The 23,160-nt window shown below is 43.5% G+C and overlaps 1 protein-coding gene across 5 annotated transcripts in view; it reads left to right on the top strand.

Annotated features, from left to right (window-relative positions):
* The window catches only part of CFAP46 (cilia and flagella associated protein 46), a 287,892-nt gene that overhangs the window by 250,914 nt on the left and 13,818 nt on the right, over positions 1 to 23,160 (top strand). For all 5 annotated transcript variants that reach the window (XM_068256846.1, XM_068256850.1, XM_068256848.1 and 2 more), the window contains 4 exons: positions 2,011 to 2,093; positions 5,137 to 5,301; positions 8,107 to 8,171; positions 16,541 to 16,601. In XM_068256846.1, the coding sequence (XP_068112947.1) occupies positions 2,011 to 2,093; positions 5,137 to 5,301; positions 8,107 to 8,171; positions 16,541 to 16,601 (374 nt within the window). The remainder of the gene's footprint in view (positions 1 to 2,010; positions 2,094 to 5,136; positions 5,302 to 8,106; positions 8,172 to 16,540; positions 16,602 to 23,160) is intronic.

The following is a 23,160-nucleotide window of genomic DNA, read 5'->3' on the forward strand; positions in this document are numbered from 1 at the left end:
GGAGTTCAGCTTTAAAGAGACACTGAAGCAAAAATAAATTTAAAAAAATGATATAATGAATTGGTTGTGTAGTACGGATAATTACTAGAACATTAATAGCAAAGAAAATATTCTCATATTTTTTATTTTCAGTTATATAGTTTTTTTTTATAACATTGCATCATTCTCTAATATTTGCAGTTTACACACTACTTAGCATTCTAAATGATTTTGCAGAGCAGGCTAGTGTACTTTTGAACTGTTCTCTGCAGAAAAAAAAACAATACATTGCCAGACACTTGAGATAATAAGTTTCAGAAGACAGAGCTCTCTGCGACTTTGAAAGTCATGGAGCTCAATAGCTCTTTTGCATAGATAACAGCTGGAGTTTCTTAACTCTTCCTCAACTGGAGTTTCTTAACTCTTCCTGTACTGGAAACAATATTAATGCAAGTGAACAGAGGCGCCAAAAGGATAAAATAATATGATAAAATTCTTAAAACATGGACGTGGTGGATATCTGGCCACTCCAAAGGACACTCAAAAACGGGTGTATTTCAAGGTAAAACACAAAGAACATTTATTTATACACTTCACAATTTCACAATGCGTTTCACAGGCGTGACCCCACTTCTTCAGGCAATTCAAAAGTAGTATATAGAATTAGTAGTCCTGGTCTGCATTAAGCACCTCTGGAAACAATATTAAACGTATGTCTTTGCTCCTAATATTTATTGCTTAGCTGTACTAAACATACAAATCATTATATTGTAATTTTTTTCCCTGTAGTGTCTCTTTAAATCCAGTTTTATTCTATGGCCATCAGATTTATTTTTTTGTATTGTGTTATTGCTGTACTGTTTTTGATTTACATGCTGTGTTGAACATTTGTAATCTCCATATAGAAGGAACTCATACCAAAAACTTCTTTCTGTCGTTTTTAAAGTAAACCTGTGAGTTTGGAAAATAAAAAGGTGGATACTTACATTGGGAGAAGCAATCTTCTGGATCTTCCAGATGCTTCACCCGTCCTCCTCTGCCAAACCGATCCAGCGATTGGGACTCCCAAAGCATGGCCAAACTGCGCCTGCTCAGTAGCCTGGACCCGTTAGGGTTTCAGTGAAAAAGGCTGGAGCCGATCGGCTCTGTGCTACTGTGCAGGAGCAGACGGCTCACACATGCACTATAGCACAGACCCTATCAAGATCGTCTTTTTTACCAAAGCCCGAGTGAATCCCTGTTACTGTGCAGGCAGGAGCTGTCAAGGAGCGGGACAGAGGAAACCTCTGGTTTCCTTCTACCTAGGTAGTACCCAAATGGGGCACTTTTTTCCACACAGGTTTAATTTAATGGTTTGAGGAAGTGTTAAAACCTCTGTTAGATGTCCAATGCTGTCTGTGTTCCTGCTCAGAAAATTTCACCTTACTTTCCTGTCCTCCAACGTTATCAACAAAGCAGGAAGTGAGATTAATTTTGTTAAGGTCAGATGCAGGCCATGCACGCATCGACTTTCCCGCTCTAGCGATTCTAATAGGAAACTATAGCACAGCATGCCTCATTGATCTTAACTTCAGAGGCAAGAGAGGAGGGGTGGTAGATCGAAGGCACATATCATTGCACTTCGTTGAACAATGTAACACTGCAGTTTGATAGATTTTTCAATAGATTTAATGCTAAAATCGATTGAAAATCTATGTGCAATGTGTGTAAGGACTCAATTTCTCTCTGATCAGATTTATATAAGAGAGGTTTCGATCTGTTGGGTGGCAATCTGTGTATGTATGGCCACCTTACAGGGGCAGATTTTAGTGCTGAACATTACAGTGAAGAAGTATCAAGATCTGTGGGAGCTTCTGTGAGTAGACAAAAAGCTTGTTTTGACAGAGCATCAGCGGGAAGCAATAGCTGGCAAAATAAACACTGCAAACCATTTCATTGTTGGTCAAGGTCTATGTTTAAATCTGTCTGTGAAACTATTGCACTATTCCTTACTGCTAAGGACATTTTCACATCTGAACTTTTGACTTGCAGACTGGCATCGCCACCCCTTTCAACTACAGAGTCCATGCGAGCAAAGTCCAGAGAAAAGGAGGAGAAACCAGCAACTGCATCAAGTATGTACTAATGGATGAGGCTTCAGTGGGCTAGGAGCATGGCGCCATAAGGAGCAAATTTCCATGTGAAGCAGCCCAAAATCATGCTGTCCGTGAAGCACAACTGCCTGCAATACTTTAGTCTAGAGCAGGGGATTGAAACTCGAATGCGAAGTGGGCCGAAATTGAACACTGGGACTTAGTTGCAGGCCAACCTGGAGCGGCCTTAGAGTAGTTAAACACCAGTGAACTCTACATGGGAGGAATCTCTAGTGACCCCACTCCCTCCCCTATACAGTTCCTCGGGGGCTAGTGGCTCCCCTCCCACCCATAATTAGTTCCCTGGTGTCTTGTGGTCCCCCTTACACCCCTAAACAGTTCTTTGGTGTCTTGTGCTCTATCCTCCCCCATATGGCTTCCCTTGTGATTTAGAGCTTTACCCTGAGTTTAACTTGCCTGGTGGTTTAAAGTGGGCCAAACATAATGCATAGTGGGGAAATCACTTAAGGGCCAAACATAAACAATAACATATCGGCCTCAATTCACTAAGCATTACTACATTCGATAATGCGCAAAACAGCTGATTTTACCAATCACCTTGCCAAATCCCAGTAGAACAGAGGCGCCAGCAGTATAAAATCGGATAAAAACTTTAAAATGTGCTGGGAGGAAGTGGTGTACTTACCTCCATAAAGCAGACGCGAAAGACTGTCTGAATAGTAGCAATCACATTTATTAAATAGTACCTCAAAAAAGTGCAACGCATTTCGCAGGCCCAGCCCGCTTCATCAGGCAATAAACGTGGGAACAGAACAGAATTTCGGCAATAGCAGGTGTAGCGCCTCAGTTGCCAAATGCCAAGTCACTAAACCTATCACCGCACTGAAAAATAAAATTACAGACTATTGAGGTAAATTACCGATTGTAAATAGAGATGTGGCGAACATCTCCAAATCCCTGGGGCTTTTACTACTTCCGGGTTGCACTGACCCGGAGTAGTACGCCTGTGCTGCCCAGCCGAGCACGTCCTAGATCGCTCTCCTGTTGCCGTCACGCTCATGCGCAGAGAGTGCCCTGCAACAGGAGCGCGATCTAGGACGCGCTCGGCCGGGAAACGCAGGCGTACTACTCCGGGTCAGTGCGACCCGGAAGTAGTAAAAGCCCCAGATATGTTCGCCGGGCGAACAGTTCGCCACATCTCTAATTGTAAATACCTCAAGAATTGTCAAGAAATTTAAATTCACAAAGATTAAAGCATTCAGTTAATCAAGTAAAACTGTTCAGTATTTATCTGCAGCTCTGACCAGTCGGTAACTAACAATTTCTATGTGGTAAAAGTTGACAGACGTAGTAGACAGCCAATAGGGAGAGCCAAACAGCCCTGCCTCTCACCCCATTTAATCTGATACTCTGGTGGGCGGGATTCAGAGCAGTAGAGCAGGAAAATGAGACATTTAAAAGGGCTTTTCTGTATCCCTTTAGATGTAATACACAGAAGCTCTTCTGATACACAGAAGAGCTCTCTCTGGTTAGCACATCTAAAGGGATGCTGGGGATTCACTTGACAGAAAACCGAACGGCTCACATACTTGTAAGACTTGTAAGAGAAGACTGATAGCTACCTGCCTGACCTGCTCCACAGCTGGTGAGACTTACCTTGCAGGGATTAATGAAGCAAAGCATTTTTTTCAGTATATTACCAAACTTCTACCAAATGCGGAAAATTTTAGTGACTTTGGGAAAAAAAAGTGTTTAAATACAGTGTTTTTTTTTACCAAACTAAATTATTTTATGGAACTGCCTTTAGTGAATTGAGGCCATGATTATCCAATCCTCACAAATAAGAGTAAAGTTAATTTTGCTACACAGAAAGACAGACAGACCATCCTTTCCAACTGTAAATGGGAGAAGTAGCCATTATGGCCACTGAGGAAATATCTAGGGTGCGGAATGGCCTGAAGATAACAAATTACAATTGGACAAACATCTCTAAACTTCATATTTCCCCCCACCCTTGGCTACAAAAAATTTTAAATTTTTTCCGTCCCCTCATTTGCCTGCAGGGTGCGATGCATTATTTAGTATTGAATAGGCTATTTTAGTTATGAACATGCCTGTTGTACAGTATTAAGCATATAAGATATTAATAATAATAATTCCTTTTTTTGTATAGCACTTTTCTCCTGTCGGACTCAAAGCGCTTGTGAGGCAGCCACTAGAGCGCACTCAGTAGGCACTAGCAGTGTTAGGGAGTCTTGCCCAAAGGACTCCTTACTGAATAGATGCTGACTTACTGAATAGGCAGAGCCAAGATTTGAACCCAGGTCTCCTGTGTCAGAGGCAGAGCCCTTCACCATAAGATGCTCCGGACTATAAGACGCATCTAGGTTTAGAGGTCAAAAACCAGGGAGAAAAATATATACACTAAACCTGGTGGATCCATGGTCTTGGAGCATCTTGTAGTTGTTTTCCCTCAATTATTGTGTCCCCCTTGTACCTCATTGGCCCCCTTTTGTCCTCCTGTGTTCCCCTTCTGTACCCCATGTGTGTCCTTCTGACCCCCGCCCCTCTGTGTCCTCCTCCACACCCCGTGTATAATTATAAGCAGTGGCAGCACTGCTCACCTCATCCATCGGCTACAGTGGCGATCAGAGACCTCTCCGTCACTGCTCCCATAGTGCCAGCTTCCGCTGATGATGTGATCAGCAGAAGCCAGCACTAGGGGAGAAGTGAGGGAGAGGAGAGGTCTCTTATTGCTGCTGGAGCCTATGGATGAAGTGAACCGTGCTGCCACTGCCTATAATTATACACAGGGGAGCAGAGGCGGACACAGGGACAATACAGGGAGTCCCCAACATCGTGGGGAGTCGGCGACTCGTATCGGCAGACGTTCGTAGGTCGGGGACTCCCTGTATTTGGCATACAAGACAGGGGGACTGGTTCTCCTCACTTTGGGAGGAGAAAAGGTATGTCTTATATGCTGAAAAACACAGTACTTCTCTTGTGTATGCTTTGAAATCTGCATTGTTATGCTAACATTTAGAAATACCTTTCATTCCTGCAGGTACCTCAGAGGAGGTGGGCGACTGCATTGTAGTATTGGCAGACAGGTGGCTCGAGCAGTTGCCCCTGGAAGCTCTGGCGGTTTTCAAAGACGAAAGTGTAAGCTCTGTATCCAGAGACTTCTCCCTTCAATTTCTGTATAACAGGATTCACAGAGTGCAAACAGGTAATGTGCCCAGCCCAATTACAGAAACGAAAAGATTATGAATTTGCTTATATTTAATATGCAAACTAGTACTTCTTTTGTGAACAAACTATTTGCAAAAAGACCCGCTCACCATACAGACTAATAAGAACGAGTGGAAAAGTTTGCATCTCTAGAGATGAACATAATGATAAGTAAAGTAAACCATCACAGATGGATCCCCGGTTCTGAATAGCCAATCATTGCCTCCACCAGAGATACGCCGTATAATCTGCTCTGGAAAGTCTTCTCCACGTTCCTTAAATATTCATTAGCAGTTAACCTTCCACCTACATTGTGTTTTCATGCTGCTTGTTGATTCAAGATGGATATGTTATTTTACATCATGTATATATTTCTAAAGTTCAAACATATGTCAAGGTGATTACCTATTACATATGCATCTCATACTGAAGGAGACAAAATAATCATCACCTCAGCAGCTAAAGTACAGAATGTTAATTACGTGCATTTAGAGACTTTTATTTTTTGCTACGGGTCGGGCTGACATCTCATATGCCGATTACTTTTTTTTTAATGTTTTGTAGGGGGGAGAGTAACACTTAACCATTTCCAGGCAGAGATTCTCCTTTAAAGGATACCCGAAGTGACATGTGACATAATGAGATAGACATGGGTATGGATAGTGCCTAGCACACACATAACTACGCTGTGTTCCTTATTTTCTTTATCTGCCTGAAAGAGTTAAATATCAGGTATGTAAGTGGCTGACTCAGTCCTGACTCAGACAGGAAGTGACTATAGTGTGACCCTCACTGATAAGAAATTCCCCTTTTTTATCTCTTTCTTGCTCTCAGAAGCCATTTTCTGCTAGGGAAGTGTTTTATAGTTGGAATTTCTTATCAGTGAGGGTCACACTGTAGACACTTCCTGTCTGAGTCAGGACGGAGTCAGCCACTTACATACCTGATATTTAACTATTTCAGACAGAGAAAGAAAAAAAAGAACACAGCATAGTTATTTGTGTGCTAGGCACTGTACATACACATGTCTATCTCATCATGTCACATGTCACTTCGGGTATCCTTTAAGGAGAGCTTTTTCTGTTTCTCCAACGCAATGGACTAAAGTTTTATTTGTGAGATGAAAGAATTTGTTTAGCTTGGGTGCACATCCCATGTCAAAGTACTCTGCCATTGTCTAGATGAAAAGAGATAAGCAGGGTGCGGTTACATACAGAAATATAGAAATGGTTACTTATGCGAAAACCAGGAAAATGAATGTAAAAATGGGTAACCTGATAATTTTTTATGTTGTGCTATTAGTCATTATGTGTCCTCTTTAATCACTGCACCACTTAGGGGTTTTTTCTCATTGTGGACCAGAGCAATTTTCACCTTTCAGCACTCCTCCCTTTCATTCACCAATAACTTTTTCACTACTTATCAAGACAAAATGATCTACATCTTGTTTTTATTCGCTACCAATTAGGCTTTTTTGGCGTGGTACATTTTGCTAAGAATTTCGCAGCTAGTGGTTAAAAGGGGTTTGTAACATCCCCACAAAAAAAAAGAAATACTAAAAAAAAATAGTACCCCAAATATATATATATAAACCCATTTTTTCTAAAATAAGTCCCTAAATGTCCTCCATTTTTTTTTTTTACATGGTCTGGATTCCGTTGCCTAACTGCATGAACTGTGTAGTGCCAGCGGGATTGTCTAAAGGGTTTATTTTTAGCTACAGTAATAAGCTTAGTTCAGTATGCAAATAACAGAAAGCTTTCTATTTCAGATAGGATAAGGACACTATGATCAGAAGATAATTGAATCCCCCCCCCCACCCCCCTTTCCCTTTTCCCTTCTGATGAGTTTACACCGTGATGTAAGCCTGTTATCTGACGTGTGCTGTGGGAGGGACAGTAATGCTGGGTACACACGTTACGATTTTCCGCTCGATTTTCCTACCCAATAGTTTTTTTCGCTTGATTCTGCACTCGATTATGCACTCGATTTTTTTTTTATCTTTGCTCGTTTTTCTTATCTTTTTTCCATTCACTTCTATGAGAAATCGAGCGCATAATCGATTGGGAGTTTATCAATCGGATGCATCTATCGTACAGAAAATCGTAACATGTGTACCCAGCATAAGCTGTGGCTGTAAGGAGGCACAATTAACACTGAACTGGGTTGGAAAAAGGAAAAAGACAGAAGTTATGTCACTTTTTTCATCACAGAGGCAATAAAGATGGAAACCAGCGGAAATATTCATTTCTTCTTTTTTTTTTCATGCCACTTTTCTCCTAAATCTGACAGTGAACAAATAAAGACAACAGGATAAGCTAAATAAGTAATATCATATTGGATGATTTCTATTTTTTTCAGTTAATATGGAGTTCCTTCCTACTTTAAGTCATTTAATTTTTTTTATAATGAAAATAAACTCATGGTATGTGGTGGGGAATTGGTTCCAGCTCCCATTACAAGACATAATAGTTTATTCGTCTTTATTGGAAACTGTCTGTCTGTAACTCAATCATTTCAGCATTTATAGTACTGATGTGATAAGGTGTTGTTGCCTAAGGTTGATTGATTGGCTCCCTGGCTTGTGTGGATACAGCGATTTCTCTATTGTGCCTTTACTATGAAAGCACAGCGGTGTGCCAATCAATGAGTTTATGTTCCAGCCTAGATTCTATATCAATACACCTTTCTATTCACCAACGGCGTTATGGACTTTGTCGAGCAACAATTATAGGTGATTTAGTTTTTTTCTACCAAGAAACAATGCAATTCTGAGTTATTATTTCTGATGTTCACCTTACAGAAGGAGAGGGAAAACGAGATGTGAAGAGTGCAAAGGAAAGCAAACAGAAAAAGAATATAAAGACTGTGAGTATGCTAGGTATCATATTACTTACATAGAGGATACAACATGTACTGTGTGGAAGTGGTTAAATGACTGTAATTTGACAGTCAGTGTAAAAATGTGTGCTCTGTGTTCTAAATGTTATGGACTCGGGCTTGTAGGGGGATGTCCCAGCAAGGGACTGATGAAAAACCTTCTTGCACACGAAGGTGCTGCTCCAGATCTGGGGGTGCAGACTAGGGAACAGAGGGAATGGGAAAGCTGAGAGCTCCACTAGTGTGCAATGGTTTTTACTAGCTTCTCAAAAAATAATAAAATTGCACCTACAAAATTCACTTGAATAAAGGCACATAAAAGTATGGTGAAGTGGTAGTGTGTCCTCAGCGGGCGTGGCAGTGTGTCCTCAGCGGGCCAGCACAAGCATGCGCTTGGCTTGAGCGCTGGATAGTTCTTATCACCAGAGCTGAAAACCATGCACCGGAAGACACCATTTACATACACTGCCTACTACTAAGTGGTTTTGCAGAGTAGAAAATATATGTAAAAAACATATGGCATTACCATTCATTTTCTAGGGGCGGGAAGAGCGGGATATCACCCAGTGTGCAGTGACTGTGGGCTCAGAGGGTGAGCGCTTGCAGAGTGACAGTGGGAGTGCAACTCACCATGCAATTCCACATGCATAGGCCACATCTCCTTCCTGCTTTTTGGAACAGCATGTGTACAGCAGCCTCCTATCATCCACCCACAAACCATCCACCCGGCCCGGATCAACTACCCCCCCCCGACGGGCAGTGCAGTCACATTGTCTGTGCCTCTATCCCTTCTGCCGTTCTGCCGCGTGATGTCACCCTGTACCGCTCTGTCGTTCCTCCGCTCCCCCCCTGCATAGCAACAGAACGCATTGTCAGCTACATAGCTAACACGTCTGTACAGGCCAGCCACCAATGTCTCCCTAGGGGATCAGGCCCCGATCCACGACGGTAACCTAAAATCAAGAGGTGTGTGCGCACCCTAACCACTACCCAACTACCCTTTGCATTAAAACATCCTGTTGTAGCCTCTTAACGGCTCCAGGACATTTTAATGCACCGTTCCCTCCCGCCTCTGCTGTGCAGCGTGCATGCCCCCCCCCCCCCCCCGTGGCTCGTAACTATCGGGACACTGAGATACGCGATTGGGGAAAGGGAACAGGCTTTCACCTGCCCAATCGCAATACCTAGGATGAATGAACATAACCCCGATCAGGGGCCATGTCCGTTCATAAAGCAGGAAGTAGTATGAAGCAAGAACAAAATGTAAAAACATGAAGTAAAAACACGCGCGCGCGCACACACACACACACACACCTTACATTTACAATTAAAAAATAATAAATTCATACCTTCCACTTCCAAAAGCCACCCCTCTCAAACACTTGTAAAAAAAAAAAAAAAAGACAGTTTATAAAAAATACATAAATAGTTGCCTTAGGGACTCAGTTTTTTTAAATGTATTTTATAAGGGTATATTCCTGCTAATTTACTACATAAGGGCTTGTAATTATGGACAGGGTACAAAAAAAAATAAACAAAAATTACACCTATACAGTGGGATGCAAAAATTTGGGCAACCTTGTTAATCATCATGATTTTCCTGTATAAATCGTTGATTGTTACGATAAAAAATGTCAGTTAAATATATCATATTGGAGACACACAGTGATATTTGAGAAGTGAAATGAAGTTTATTGGATTTACAGAAAGTGTGCAATAATGGTTTAAATAAAATCAGGCAGGTGCATAAATTTGGGCACCACAAATAAGAAATTAATTCAATAATTAGCAGATCCTCCTTTTGCAGAAATTACAGCCTCTAAACATTTCCTTTAGGTTCCAATGAGAGTCTGGATTCTGGTTAAAGGTATTTTGGATAATTCCTTTTTACAAAACATCTCTAGTTCATTCAGGTTTGATGGCTTCCGAGCATGGACAGCTCTTTTTAACTCACACCTGTAAGGATCGGTGTCAGCACACAGAGAGAATCTGATTGTTGGGGATCTGAAGTATCGCCAACAATACAGATGCCACCCGATTATTGATGATCTGCAGAATCACCAATAATACGAGTGCGACTAACCTCCGGACACCTAACACAGGAAATAAACAATAACAACAGCGATAATATCACAAGGTCGTGGAAATATCCACCACACAGCGATTCCTCAGAGGTGTGGTTACTTCTAAATGGGAACCCCGTGTGTGAGATCCTCAGTCCAGGCAAAGAGAGGAATCTCGGCATCTGGCAGTAATCGTCTGCCAGGGCAGGCGTCTCGGAGAGGCAAGCCTCAGAGATAGCCCTACAGTGGGAGACGTTCCACTGAAGGGAGAAAGGTCAGACGAGCAAAGGTTCGGCAACAGAGAAGGCGGCAACAGAACAGAAACAGAAGGCTGATTCAGAGTCGTTTAAACAGGCAGGGTCGGCAACGTGAATCAGATAGGCAGAAGTACACGAGCGATAAGAGTAAGGAGAAGTCAGGGTAAGCCAAGGTCAAAACACAGATAAATATAGAAAACACAATCCTAATCTAAGGTGTGACGTCCTTGGTGACAACACCTGGGAAACTGAGCTAAGGTCTGAGCGCTAACACTATGTGTATTCACGACAGCAGACAAGGAGCAACTGACATCCAGCTCCTTTTATGCTGAGAGTCACTCAGCCAGTCCGCCCAGGAGCCCAACCAATCCGGAGGCCTCCTGAGGTCAGCTGACTGGAGAGTCAGCTGACCCTCCTTCGTAGGAGGTAAGAATCTTGTCGCCTCGCGCGCGTGCGCATGAGCCTCTGCCTCTGAACGCCAGAGAGGCCAGGCCCCAGGTCCGCGCACGAACGCGCCCCGAAGTCCGCCGGCTGGATTGTGGGACTCGCCGCCATATCGCCAGTGGCGGCGGTGTCCCCCCTGCCTTGTGCCGGCGGCTCCGTATGTGTGGCGGAAATCGCCGGCTGGGAAGCGGAGACCGCCGCCATGCTGCCCCGCGCAGCAGTGGCGTCTCCGCTATTTCTCACAACACCTCAGATTTTAAATTATATTCAGGTCTGGGGACTGAGATGGCCATTCCAGAACGTTGTACTAGTTCCTCTGCAGGAATGCCTTAGGGCCCTTTCACACCAGAGGGCTTTTTCGGCGTTTTAACGCCACAGCCGAAGTTGGCGTTTTCCTAGGTAAAATGAAAGTCCATAGACTTTCATTTTACCTTTCACACTTAACGCTGCGTTTTGGAGCGTTGCGTTTTGAAGCTCCCAGGAGCTTTTTTAGGGCTGACCGCGGCGTTTCTCATTACAATCGATACTTATGTATTGGCGTTAAAACGCCTTGAAAACGCCTTAAAAATGCCAGCAGCCAAAACGCAGCGTTTTAGCCTTTTACCGTTGCCTGTAGAGTGAGAGAGCCCTTAGTGGATTTTGAGCAGTGTTTAGGGTTGTTATCTTGTTGAAAGATCCAGCCCTGGCACAGCTTCAGCTTTGTCACTGATTCCTGAACATTGGTCTCCATAATCTGCTGATACTGAGTGGAATCCATGTGTCCCTCAACTTTGACAAGATTCCCAGTCCCTGCACTGGCCACACAGCCCCACAGCATGATGGAACCACCACCATATTTTACTGTAGGTAGCAGATGTTTTTCTTGGAATGCTGTGTTGTTTTTCCTCCATGCATAACGTCCCTTGTTCTGCCCAAATAACAGAATTTTAGTTGCATCAGTCCACAGCACCTTATTCCAAAATGAAGCTGGCTTGTCAAATGTGGTTTAGCATACCTCAAGTGGCTCTGTTTGTGCTGTGGGCGGAGAAAACACTTCCTCTGCATCACTCTTGCATACAGCATCTCCTTGTGTAAAGTGCACCGAATGGTTGAACGATGCACAGTGACTGCATCTGCAGCAAGATGATGTTGTAGGTCTTTGGTACTGGTCTGTGGGTTGATTCTGACTGTTCTCACCATTCATCGCTTCTGTTTATCTAAAGTTTTTCTTGGTCTGCCACTTCGAGCCTTAACTTGAACTGAGCCTGTGGTCTTTCATTTCCTCAATATGTCCCTAAATGTGGAAACAGACAGCTGAAATCTCTGAGACAGCTTTCTGTATCCCTCCCCTAAACCATGATGGTGAACAATCTTTGTCTTCAGGTCATTTGAGAGTTGTTTGGAGACCCCCATGTGTTACTCTTCAGAGAAAATTAAAAGAGGAGGGACATTTACAATTGACCCCCTTAACCACATAAGCCTATCTGGACGAACATTTTCGTCTAGATAGGCTGCGTGCACTCCCGCAGGCCACGCGCGCTCCCGCTGCCAGCTGTTAGTGCAATGATCAATCAATGGGACTATAGATCCTCTTCTCAGAGGCTGCAGTTTTTCAAAGTGAAAAAAAGTTTCCCATCTTCATTCTTCTTCCTGGGACCGAGATCGATCGCTCCCAGGACTTTTTGACTGTGGCCATCTTGTGACCAAATAGTAAACTACACCCACATCCATGTTTTATAAAAGAAATACATTATTTTACATGTAAAATCCCTTGTTTACCTCCCACACCAAACATTTCCCAAATAAATGTTTCAAAAAAAAAAATTACAATAAAAAACAACAACAAATAGTTACCTAAGTGTCTGAACTTTTTAAATATGCATGTCAAAGGAGTATACTAATATAATTTTTTTAAATTATGGGCTTCTAAATAGTGATGCACGCAAATTGAAGAAATGCACCTTTATTTCCAAATAAAATATCGGCGCCATACATTGTGATAACGACATAATTTAAATGGTGTAATAAGCGGGACAAATGGGCAAATACAATACATGAGTTTTAATTACCGTAGCATGTATCAATTTCAAACTATAATGGCCAAAAACTGAGAAATAATGATCTTTCTTAATATTTTTGTTAAAATGGATTTAGAATAAATTAATTGTTAGCAAAATGTATCACCCAAAGAAAGCCTAATTGGTGGCGGAAAAACAAGATATATATCAATTCATTGTGATGAGTAGTGATAAAGTTATTAGCGAATGAATGGGAGGTGAGAGTTGCTCAGATGCAAAAAAAAAAAACAACCCTGCGGGCTTAAAGAGACTCCGTAACAAAAATTGCATCCTGTCTTTTATCATCCTACAAGTTCCAAAAGCTATTCTAATGTGTTCTGGCTTACTGCAGCACTTTGTACTATCACAGTCTCTGTAATAAATCAACTTATCTCTCTCTTGTCAGACTTGTCAGCCTGTGTCTGGAAGGCTGCCAAGTTCTTCAGTGTTGTGGTTCTGCTATGAACTCCCCCTTCCAGGCCCCTTTATGCACACTGCCTGTGTGTTATTTAGATTAGAACAGCTTCTCTCTTCTCTCTTATCTTTTACAAGCTGGATAAATCATCCTCTGAGCTGGCTGGGCTTTCACATACTGAGGAAATTCAGACAAGGGCAAAGCTGTTTGCAGGAAGAAAAGAGCAGCCTGAAACTTCAGTGCATGAGAGATGCAGGGGGAAAGAAACACACAAATGATCTCTTGAGATTCAAAAGGAAGGCTGTATACAGCCTGATTGTGTATGGATGTATTTTCTATGTGTGGACATACTGTCCATCAACCTACTTCCTGTTTTAATGGCCATTTTGTTTGTTTATAAACAAACTTTTTAAAACCGTTTTTAACCACTTTTAATGCGGCGGGGAGCGGCGAAATTGTGTCAGAGGGTAATAGGAGATGTCCCCTAACGCACTGGTATGTTTACTTTTGTGTGATTTTAACAATACAGATTCTCTTTAAGTGGTTAAATACTTTTTATCATAATTGGATTCACCTGTGTATGTAGGTCAGGGGTCACTGAGCGTACCAAGCCAATTTGAGTTCCAATAATTCGTTCTAAATGTTTTGGAATCAATAACATGACAACCGTGCCCAAAATTATGCACCTGCCTAATTTTATTTAAACAATTATTGCACACTTTCTGTAAATCCAATAAACTTAATTTCACTGTAGGTCAGGGGTCACTGAGCGTACCAAGCCAATTTTGAGTTCCAATAATTAGTTCTAACGGGTTTGGAATCAATCAAATGACAACCGTGCCCAAAATTATGCACCTGCCTAATTTTATTTAAACAATTGTTGCGCACTTTCTGTAAATCCAATAAACTTCATTTCACTTCTCAAATATCACTGTGTGTGTGTGTGTGTGTGTGTGTGTGTGTGTGTGTGTGTGTGTGTGTGTGTGTGTGTGTGTGTGTGTGTGTGTGTGTGTGTGTGTGTGTGTGTGTGTGTGTGTGTGTGTGTGTGTGTGTGTGTGTGTGTGTGTGTGTGTGTGTGTGTGTGTGTGTGTGTGTGTCTCCGTGTGTCCTATATGGTATATTTAACTGACTTTTTTTATTATAACAACCAACAATTTATACAGGAAAATCATGACAATTAACAAGGTTGCCCAAACTTTCACATCCCACTGTATTTCCAAATAATCTATTGTGATAGGAACATAATTTAAATGGTGTAATAATCGGGACAAATAAAATATGTGGGTTTTAATTATGGTAGCTTGTTTTATTTTAAAACTATAATGGCTAAAAGGTAAAAAAAAATAAAAAAAAATTCTTGTATTATTCCTGTTAAAATGTATTTACAGTAAAATAATTCTTAGCAAAATATATTGCCCAGAGAAATCCTAATTGGTGTAAGAAAAACAAGGTAGAGATCATTTTGTTGTGATAAGTAATAATAAAGTTATTGGCAAATAAAAGAAAGGAGCATTGACAGGTGAAAATTGCTCAGGTCCGTTAGGTTAAAAAAAAACCTTGGGGGTGAAGTGGTTAAGTGCTGTCATAAGTTCTGACTGCTCTTTCCAGTCATACACAACAGGTCTTTTATTTTTAAACATAAAACTTACACCTACTAAACATTCCTAGAATCTGTGTATATAAGAGCCCAGGCACGCTTTTGCTTGCAGATGGCTGTGGATTTTACAGAATACCCTCAGTACAGTACCTGTGTTGCCCTTTATTGTAAAACTGGCCCTATTCAACTGTTCTGAATGGAACAGCGCTGCATTGCGCACAGAAATGCATGCAGCAGTGCTTTGTCAGAATAACGCAAAACTGTGCCCAATGCACATTGCTGTCTGCGCACTGTCTGATGTCTTAGCATAATAAACACTGATAGGCCTTGCAGAAATCCGCTCAGCAATGCGAAAATATGCCCAGGCTTTTAGGCAAGCTGATTTCTGTATTTCCAACACAGGACAGTTCTACAATTAACAACATTTCCCACCACACCACAGTTAACCAATAATTCAACTAGATCAGATTGGTTTTGACAGGAAAATCTTGTGGACATTGGGAAAGGACGCGCTTTCATCAATCAAGTGTGAAGGGATGTGTAGCGGAGAGCTGCAGACTATCGACATTTATCCAACTTTATACTGCAAGTGATTTCGGTTGAAATCTGATCAATATTACAGTGTGGTCACTTTAGGTCTAAACAGAGCTGAAACCAGGCCTGGCCTACCCATGACAACAAGGGAGGCATTTTCCTCTGGCGGCGTAAGTCTGGGGGCTGCACCAGGCAGGACAGGGAGGTATCCCTGGCCTGCCGCCACCCAGATTAAAGCCGCCCGCCTGGCTGTGGTGGGGGGCCGTCATTAGGTGAGCTGGAGGGGGTAGCAGCCAGGAAGGGGGGGGGGGCAGCAGGCACTGCGGTGGGGAGGGGTGCCCCCAAATCTGTGCTCCCCCTCCAGCTATTAGGGCTGGGAGAGCGCAGATGGGCGGGAGCCAGGTAACCCCCCTCCAGGTGACCCCCCTCCCCACTACAGTGCCTGCTGCCCCCCTCCCTGGCTGCAACCCCCTCCAGGCTTCCTATACTGGGGCAACTATATTACCTATATAGGGGCAATTATACTATCTATACGGGGGGCAACTATACTAGCTACCTATACGGGGCAATTATGCTACCTGTACGGGGGGCACCTATACTAGCTACCTATGCTGGGCCAACTATACTGGCTACCTATACTGGGGCAACTATAGTACCTATACTGGGGACAGCTATAATAATTATACCGGGAAACTAAAGTATGGTAAAGTTACTGTGCGCAGGGAGCACACAGCAATTTTACCCAATCAAGCGCAATGGGAGCATCAGCCGTTGACTCAATAGCAGCATGTGTATTACCGCGGTAATGCATGCATTGCTATGGTAACACACTTTACCATAGCAACCCTGTGCTAGTAACAGTGAAATTACTATGCGTTCTTTGCACACAGCAACTTTACCGTACTTTAGTGCATCAGGCCCCGCGTCACGTTAGTTTAGCTTCGCATTAAGTTGAATTACTTGCATGCTGTTCTTATTGTTTGCTTTTCATATACTGTATATATTTTATAGGTACCCGTCAATCGTGTCCTTCCAGCTCACTGCATGCCCGTGGAAACCCACCGCTTCAGATGTATCCTTGGAGACAATTGTGAAATGTTGAGCACCTCACTTTGTGTCAGGCCAGTAAGAGTGAGGAATAGCTGAAAGCTGAATTACCCTCTCTATATAAAGAAAACGTACACTTTACTATTGCATAATCAGCAGTGATGCATCGTGGGAAATTTTACTATCTCACATAAACCAGAATAATTGCAAATACTTTCTGTTTTTAGAAGGCAAATTTATGTTCTGCAATGTTACTGTCAGGCTTGTCTGGTTACCTGCTATAAGTCAGGCTGTATGCCCATATGACTGACCTATAGCCCAGCCCTAACACCTGGGGAAACTCCTGGCTAATACAAACTACAATACCCTGCAGGCAGCTGTAGCATACAAACTGACAGACAGCAATCACCAAACACAGCAATGAGCAATGCAAACACAGTATACTTAATAGTCACCTGAGGCCTATATGCTGAGGCCATCCAGATGATGGCAAGATAGCAGGCTGTGGCTGAAGTATAATCACTAGACAGATGCGTGGTCAAACAGGCCAGAGTCAGTCCAGGCAAAGTTCATGGAAGTCCTTTAATAAGCAGGAGTCTGTCCAGGTGGCAGTCAGGGGAATCCGGGTACCAGCTGAGTCGGCAATGGGTAATCCAATAGAGAAGCATTGTCAGTTTCAGGCAGAGGTCGGCAACGATAAGGCAATCTGAAAGAGGCTTAGTCAAAAGACAGACACAGGTCGGCAGCAAGACAGGCAACTTGGTATGAGCGCAGTCTCAGCAACAAGCCCAGCAGAGGCTATCACGGGCAAACACTGGAGCGCTCACCAGGTTTAAATACAAGGCCTGACAAATCAGAGCTCGGCATATCAGCTGCTCAGCTGACACGCAGGGAGCCCCGTGACAACTGTTTACATAGCAGGAGCGCGCACTGAGACGTGTCCTCCGCCTGCCGCCCTGCACCGCACATGAGTCAGTGGCAGGGACGCCAACAAATGTGAGTCAGCAACAGGGGGACCTGCGGCGGCCTGCCTAATCCTTACAGTTACAAGATGTGAGTCAGATCATCAACTTACAGCTACACAATACAGCTCAGTTAAAGGACCACTATCGGAAAAAAATTAAAATTTAACATACATGTAGACACATACAAATAAGAAGTACGTTTCTTCCACATTAAAATGAACCATAAATTACTTTTCTTTTATATTGCTGTCACTTACAATAGGTAGCAGTAGAAACCTGACAGAACCGACAGGTTTTGGACTAGCCCATCTCCTTATGGGCGATTCTCAGGGTTTTGTTTAAAGCGGAATGAAACCCAGCATTTCTTCTTTGCTCTAATAGATTATTTACAGCATATTATATACAACCAGCATTTTTTTTTACTAGAACTGCATTCAAAGGGTTAACACAGGCTTTAGAAGCTTCCCTCTCTGCAGAGCTGGCCGCTTCCGAAACTTTACATAATGTTATCTAGTGTTTAATTGTATCAAGTGAGAAATGTAAACAAAGCCTTCTCTCACACTGCCAGGTCCCTTGAACAAAGTCAGACAAGCATAAATGCTTTCTGATTAAAGGAATACTATCGATTCACATCTATGCCGGCCCGCAATTTCCACTCCCGACGCGATCGTGCGCACCCGGAGGGGGAGATTAAGTTGTCATATGACAGCCGACATCTCCCCCGAGTGATCAGCAGCCATCGCGTATGGCTGCTGATCACGTGATCACTACGATCGCCGTCGGATCGCAGTGATCAGTTTGACAGCTGCGGCGGCAGGGGGGGAAAGAAGAGGATCCACTCACCTCCCTGCCGTTCCCGCGACGATCGGCACCCCCCTCCGCTCTGGCCGGCATCTCCGCTCCGTCTGACGTCAGCGCCGGGTCCCGGCTTGATGATGTCATCAAGCCGCGACCCGGAACTGATCGTCAGACAGAACGGAGATGCCGGCCGGAGAAGAGGGTCCTGTGCGGCTCATCGCTGGAGCCTGGAAGGTAAGTGAAGGCTGCTGGCAGAAGGGGGGGCCCAGGCCACCATGGGGGGACACAAATCCAGGCAACCACAGACGGGATCCGGCCGCCTGACCCCCCCAAACACGCGCACCCCCTTCCCGCGCAAAATGCCTGGTCCTTAAGGGGGGGTAGGTGGCCGGTCCCGAAAAGGTTAATTTCAAAAGCACTTAGTGAATAGCAGTTGCTTTGTCCAATTGCCATAAATAAGTGTGTAGCAAGCAGGGAAGCTGGCCAGCATCATTGTATAAATCCTTTTCAGGGAATGTCTTTATAAAGAAAGCCTTGCTGAGAATCCCCCATAAAGAGATGGACTGGTTCAAAACCTGTGGGTTCTGTCAGATTTGTATTACCTACTGTAAGTGACAGCAACATAAGAGGCAAGTAATTTATGCCTCATTTAACTCGGGAAGAAACATACTTCTTTTGTTGTATATGTTTACACGTATTTAAAATTGTACTATTTTTTTGCGATAGTGACCCTTTAAAAAGCATGGTTAAACAGGATATTACTCCACAAGAAGGAAAAAAGAATAACAATTATTGATGCTTTTGGGACCTCGTAGGGACCTTCATTATACTGTAAGGTAGGGAAACTCCTAAAGAAACAATCACAAATGTCTATATTAAATGATGAACGGTACAGGAAACTAAAAAGAAATATGAATACAATATGAAAGGAAACTTTCATCTTGTAGATCACTGTGGCGTGTAGGCTGAAAGGTTTATTTATGTATTTATTTCTTTTCTATTTACAGGAGAAACTAAAAAAATTAGAATATCGTGCAGAAGTCCATTTATTTCAGTAATTCAGTTTAAAAGGTGAAACTAATACCGTATTTTTCGGACTATAAGACGCACTTTTTCTCCCCCAAAAGTGTGGGGGGGGGGGGGGAGTCGTATAGTCCGAATACTACTATTGTGACTTTCCCCGTGTCCTGTCGGTCCTACTGTCTGCGTGTACCAGTGAATTAAATACATACATGCAGCTGCAGCTTTCCTCAGGCTGTCTGCTGCTTTTATCACTGAGCTGTCCCCATGTCGGTAATACATACAGTTGTCCGCGCTGTCCCCATGTCGGTAATACATACAGTTGTCCGCGCTGTCCCCATGTCGGTAATACATACAGTTGTCCGCGCTGTCCCCATGTCGGTAATACATACAGTTGTCTGCGCTGTCCCCATGTCGGTAATACATACAGTTGTCCGCGCTGTCCCCATGTCGGTAATACATACAGTTGTCCGCGCTGTCCCCATGTCGGTAATACATACAGTTGTCCGCGCTGTCCCCATGTCGGTAATACATACAGTTGTCCGCGCTGTCCCCTTGTCGGTAATACATACAGTTGTCCGCGCTGTCCCCATGTCGGTAATACATACAGTTGTCCGCGCTGTCCCCATGTCGGTAATACATACAGTTGTCCGCGCTGTCCCCATGTCGGTAATACATACAGTTGTCCAAGCTGTCCCCATGTCGGTAATACATACAGTTGTCAGCGCTGTCCCCATGTCGGTAATACATACAGTTGTCCGCGCCTTTCCCTATGTCGGTAATACATACAGTTGTCCGCGCTGTCCCCATGTCGGTAATACATACAGTTGTCCGCGCTGTCCCCATGTCGGTAATACATACAGTTGTCCGCGCTGTCCCCATGTCGGTAATACATACAGTTGTCTGCGCTGTCCCCATGTCGGTAATACATACAGTTGTCCGCGCTGTCCCCATGTCGGTAATACATACAGTTGTCTGCGCTGTCCCCATGTCGGTAATACATACAGTTGTCCGCGCTGTCCCCATGTCGGTAATACATACAGTTGTCCGCGCTGTCCCCATGTCGGTAATACATACAGTTGTCCGCGCTGTCCCCATGTCGGTAATACATACAGTTGTCCGCGCTGTCCCCATGTCGGTAATACATACAGTTGTCCGCGCTGTCCCCTTGTCGGTAATACATACAGTTGTCCGCGCTGTCCCCATGTCGGTAATACATACAGTTGTCCGCGCTGTCCCCATGTCGGTAATACATACAGTTGTCCGCGCTGTCCCCATGTCGGTAATACATACAGTTGTCCAAGCTGTCCCCATGTCGGTAATACATACAGTTGTCAGCGCTGTCCCCATGTCGGTAATACATACAGTTGTCCGCGCCTTTCCCTATGTCGGTAATACATACAGTTGTCCGCGCTGTCCCCATGTCGGTAATACATACAGTTGTCCGCGCTGTCCCCATGTCGGTAATACATACAGTTGTCCGCGCTGTCCCCATGTCGGTAATACATGCAGTTGTCCGTGCTGTCCCCATGTCGGTAATACATACAGTTGTCCGCGCTGTCCCCATGTCGGTAATACATACAGTTGTCCGCGCTGTCCCCATGTCGGTAATACATACAGTTGTCCGCGCTGTCCCCATGTCGGTAATACATACAGTTGTCCGTGCTGTCCCCATGTCGGTAATACATACAGTTGTCCGCGCTGTCCCCGGGTACTGCCGCAGCTGTCTTATGAGAAAGTCCGCACAACTTTGAAGATTACATACACGCAGCGTTCCTTATGCTGTCCCCCGCTTTTATCACCGCGCTGTCCCAATACATTCGGTTGTCCGTGCTGTCTCTGGGTACTGTCATCATGAAGTCCCGCTCAACTTGGCAGAGAAATGAACTAATCAGGCAGGGGTGCTGGTTCCAACCGCCAATCACGGTACCCACCGTCATTGGGGCCAATCACTGTGCACTCTGCAGTGATTAGCCCTAATGACGGACAGGTTAGGAGAGGAACCAGGAGCAGTGGGCAGCGTGATTGGCGGTTGGGGCCAGTGCCCCCCGCCTGATTGATTCATTTCTCTGCCAAGTTGAGCAGGATTTCCTGATGACAGTACCCGGAGACAGTGCGGACAACCAAATCTATTACCGACATGGGGACAGCGCGGACAACTGTATGTATTACCGACATGGGGACAGCGCGGACAACTGTATGTATTACCGACATGGGGACAGCGCGGACAACTGTATGTATTACCGACATGGGGACAGCGTGGACAACTGTATGTATTATAGACATGGGGACAGCTCAGTGATAAAAGCAGCAGACAGCCTGAGGAAAGCTGCAGCTGCATGTATGTATTTAATTCACCAGTACATGCAGATATTAGGACAGACAAGACACAGGGAGACACCAGACACTGGGACACGGAAGACACTGGGATAACAGAGAAAGGGGGTCAGAAAGACACCAGAGACACAAGGGGGACAGAGGAGAACACAGGGGACACTAGAGGTACAAGTAAGGCAGAAGGGGGACATAATCATTGTGGGGGGAAAGGTCCATAATATGCCCCTGCACCAAGGACGCAGCAGGTTTCGTATATTATTTTTTCCCTGGTTTTTGTCCTCTAATCCTAGGTGCGTCTTATGGTCCGGAGCGTCTTATAGTCCGAAAAATATGGTATATGAAATTGTCTCATTACATGCAAAGCGAGATATTTCAAGCCTTTATTAGTTATAATTTTGATGATTATGGCTTACAGCTTATGAGAACCCCAAAATCAAATTCTCAGACCATTAGAATATTGTGAAATTGTTCAATATTCTAGGCTGAAAGTGTCAGACTCTTATAAGCTAATTCATCCAAAACACCTGCAAAGGGTTTCTATTGCATATATTCTTTTTACCTTTTAAGTTGAATTACTGAAATAAATGGACTTTTGCACGATATTCTAATTTTTTCGAATGTCACCTGTATATAGCACTGACATCTTCCACAGCAGTTTACAGATTATATAGACTTGTCACTAACTGTCCCTCAGTGGAGCTCATAATCTAATCCCTACCATAGTGACCCGTCCATCATAGCCTAAGGCCACTGTCACAGGAAGCCAATTACCTTTTCTGCGTGTTTTTGCTACGCGGGAGGAAACTCACTCAGACACAGGCAGAACATAGAAATATTCTAATTTTCGGAGATACTTTATTTGAGGTTTTCATTGCCTTTAGGCCATAAACAGCAATATGAGAAGCAAAAAACACTTAAAATATATCACTCTGTGTTTAATAAATGTATAATTTAATTAAAATACTTAAATCAATTAACTTTTTAATGATATTCTTATTTATTGAGATGCACCAGTATACAGTATGAGTTGTAGGAGACATAATCCATTCTGATATATGTTGATGATATACAGTATATTGATCTTTCTTGGTAGTGATTTTTTACATGTTTGAATATGATTATTTTTTGTGATGAACAAAATTGTTATTTATTCATGTATGAAGTGTGTGGTACAACTGAAAGCTGAAGCTGTGACTGGCATGCTGTAAGATTATTATGTATACAACATCGTGCAGCTGAAGAACTGAAAAGTGGAGTGCATATTGAAGAAAAGTAAAATCATGGTGATTTTTATCTAGTGCCTCTTGTATTAGGCTGGTTATAACTGTCTCTTACACAGTTACATAGTAAGATGAGTTGAAACATCCACTGAAAGAACAGAAATCTCTGAAAGTTCCCTGGCTTCTCTGGGAGGATAGGGATCTCTGGAAGGGCAGGAAGCTTTGGCTTCTCTGGGAGGACAGG

Source organism: Hyperolius riggenbachi, chromosome 10, assembly GCF_040937935.1.
Source record: "Hyperolius riggenbachi isolate aHypRig1 chromosome 10, aHypRig1.pri, whole genome shotgun sequence".
Taxonomy (NCBI): Eukaryota; Metazoa; Chordata; class Amphibia; order Anura; family Hyperoliidae; genus Hyperolius; species Hyperolius riggenbachi.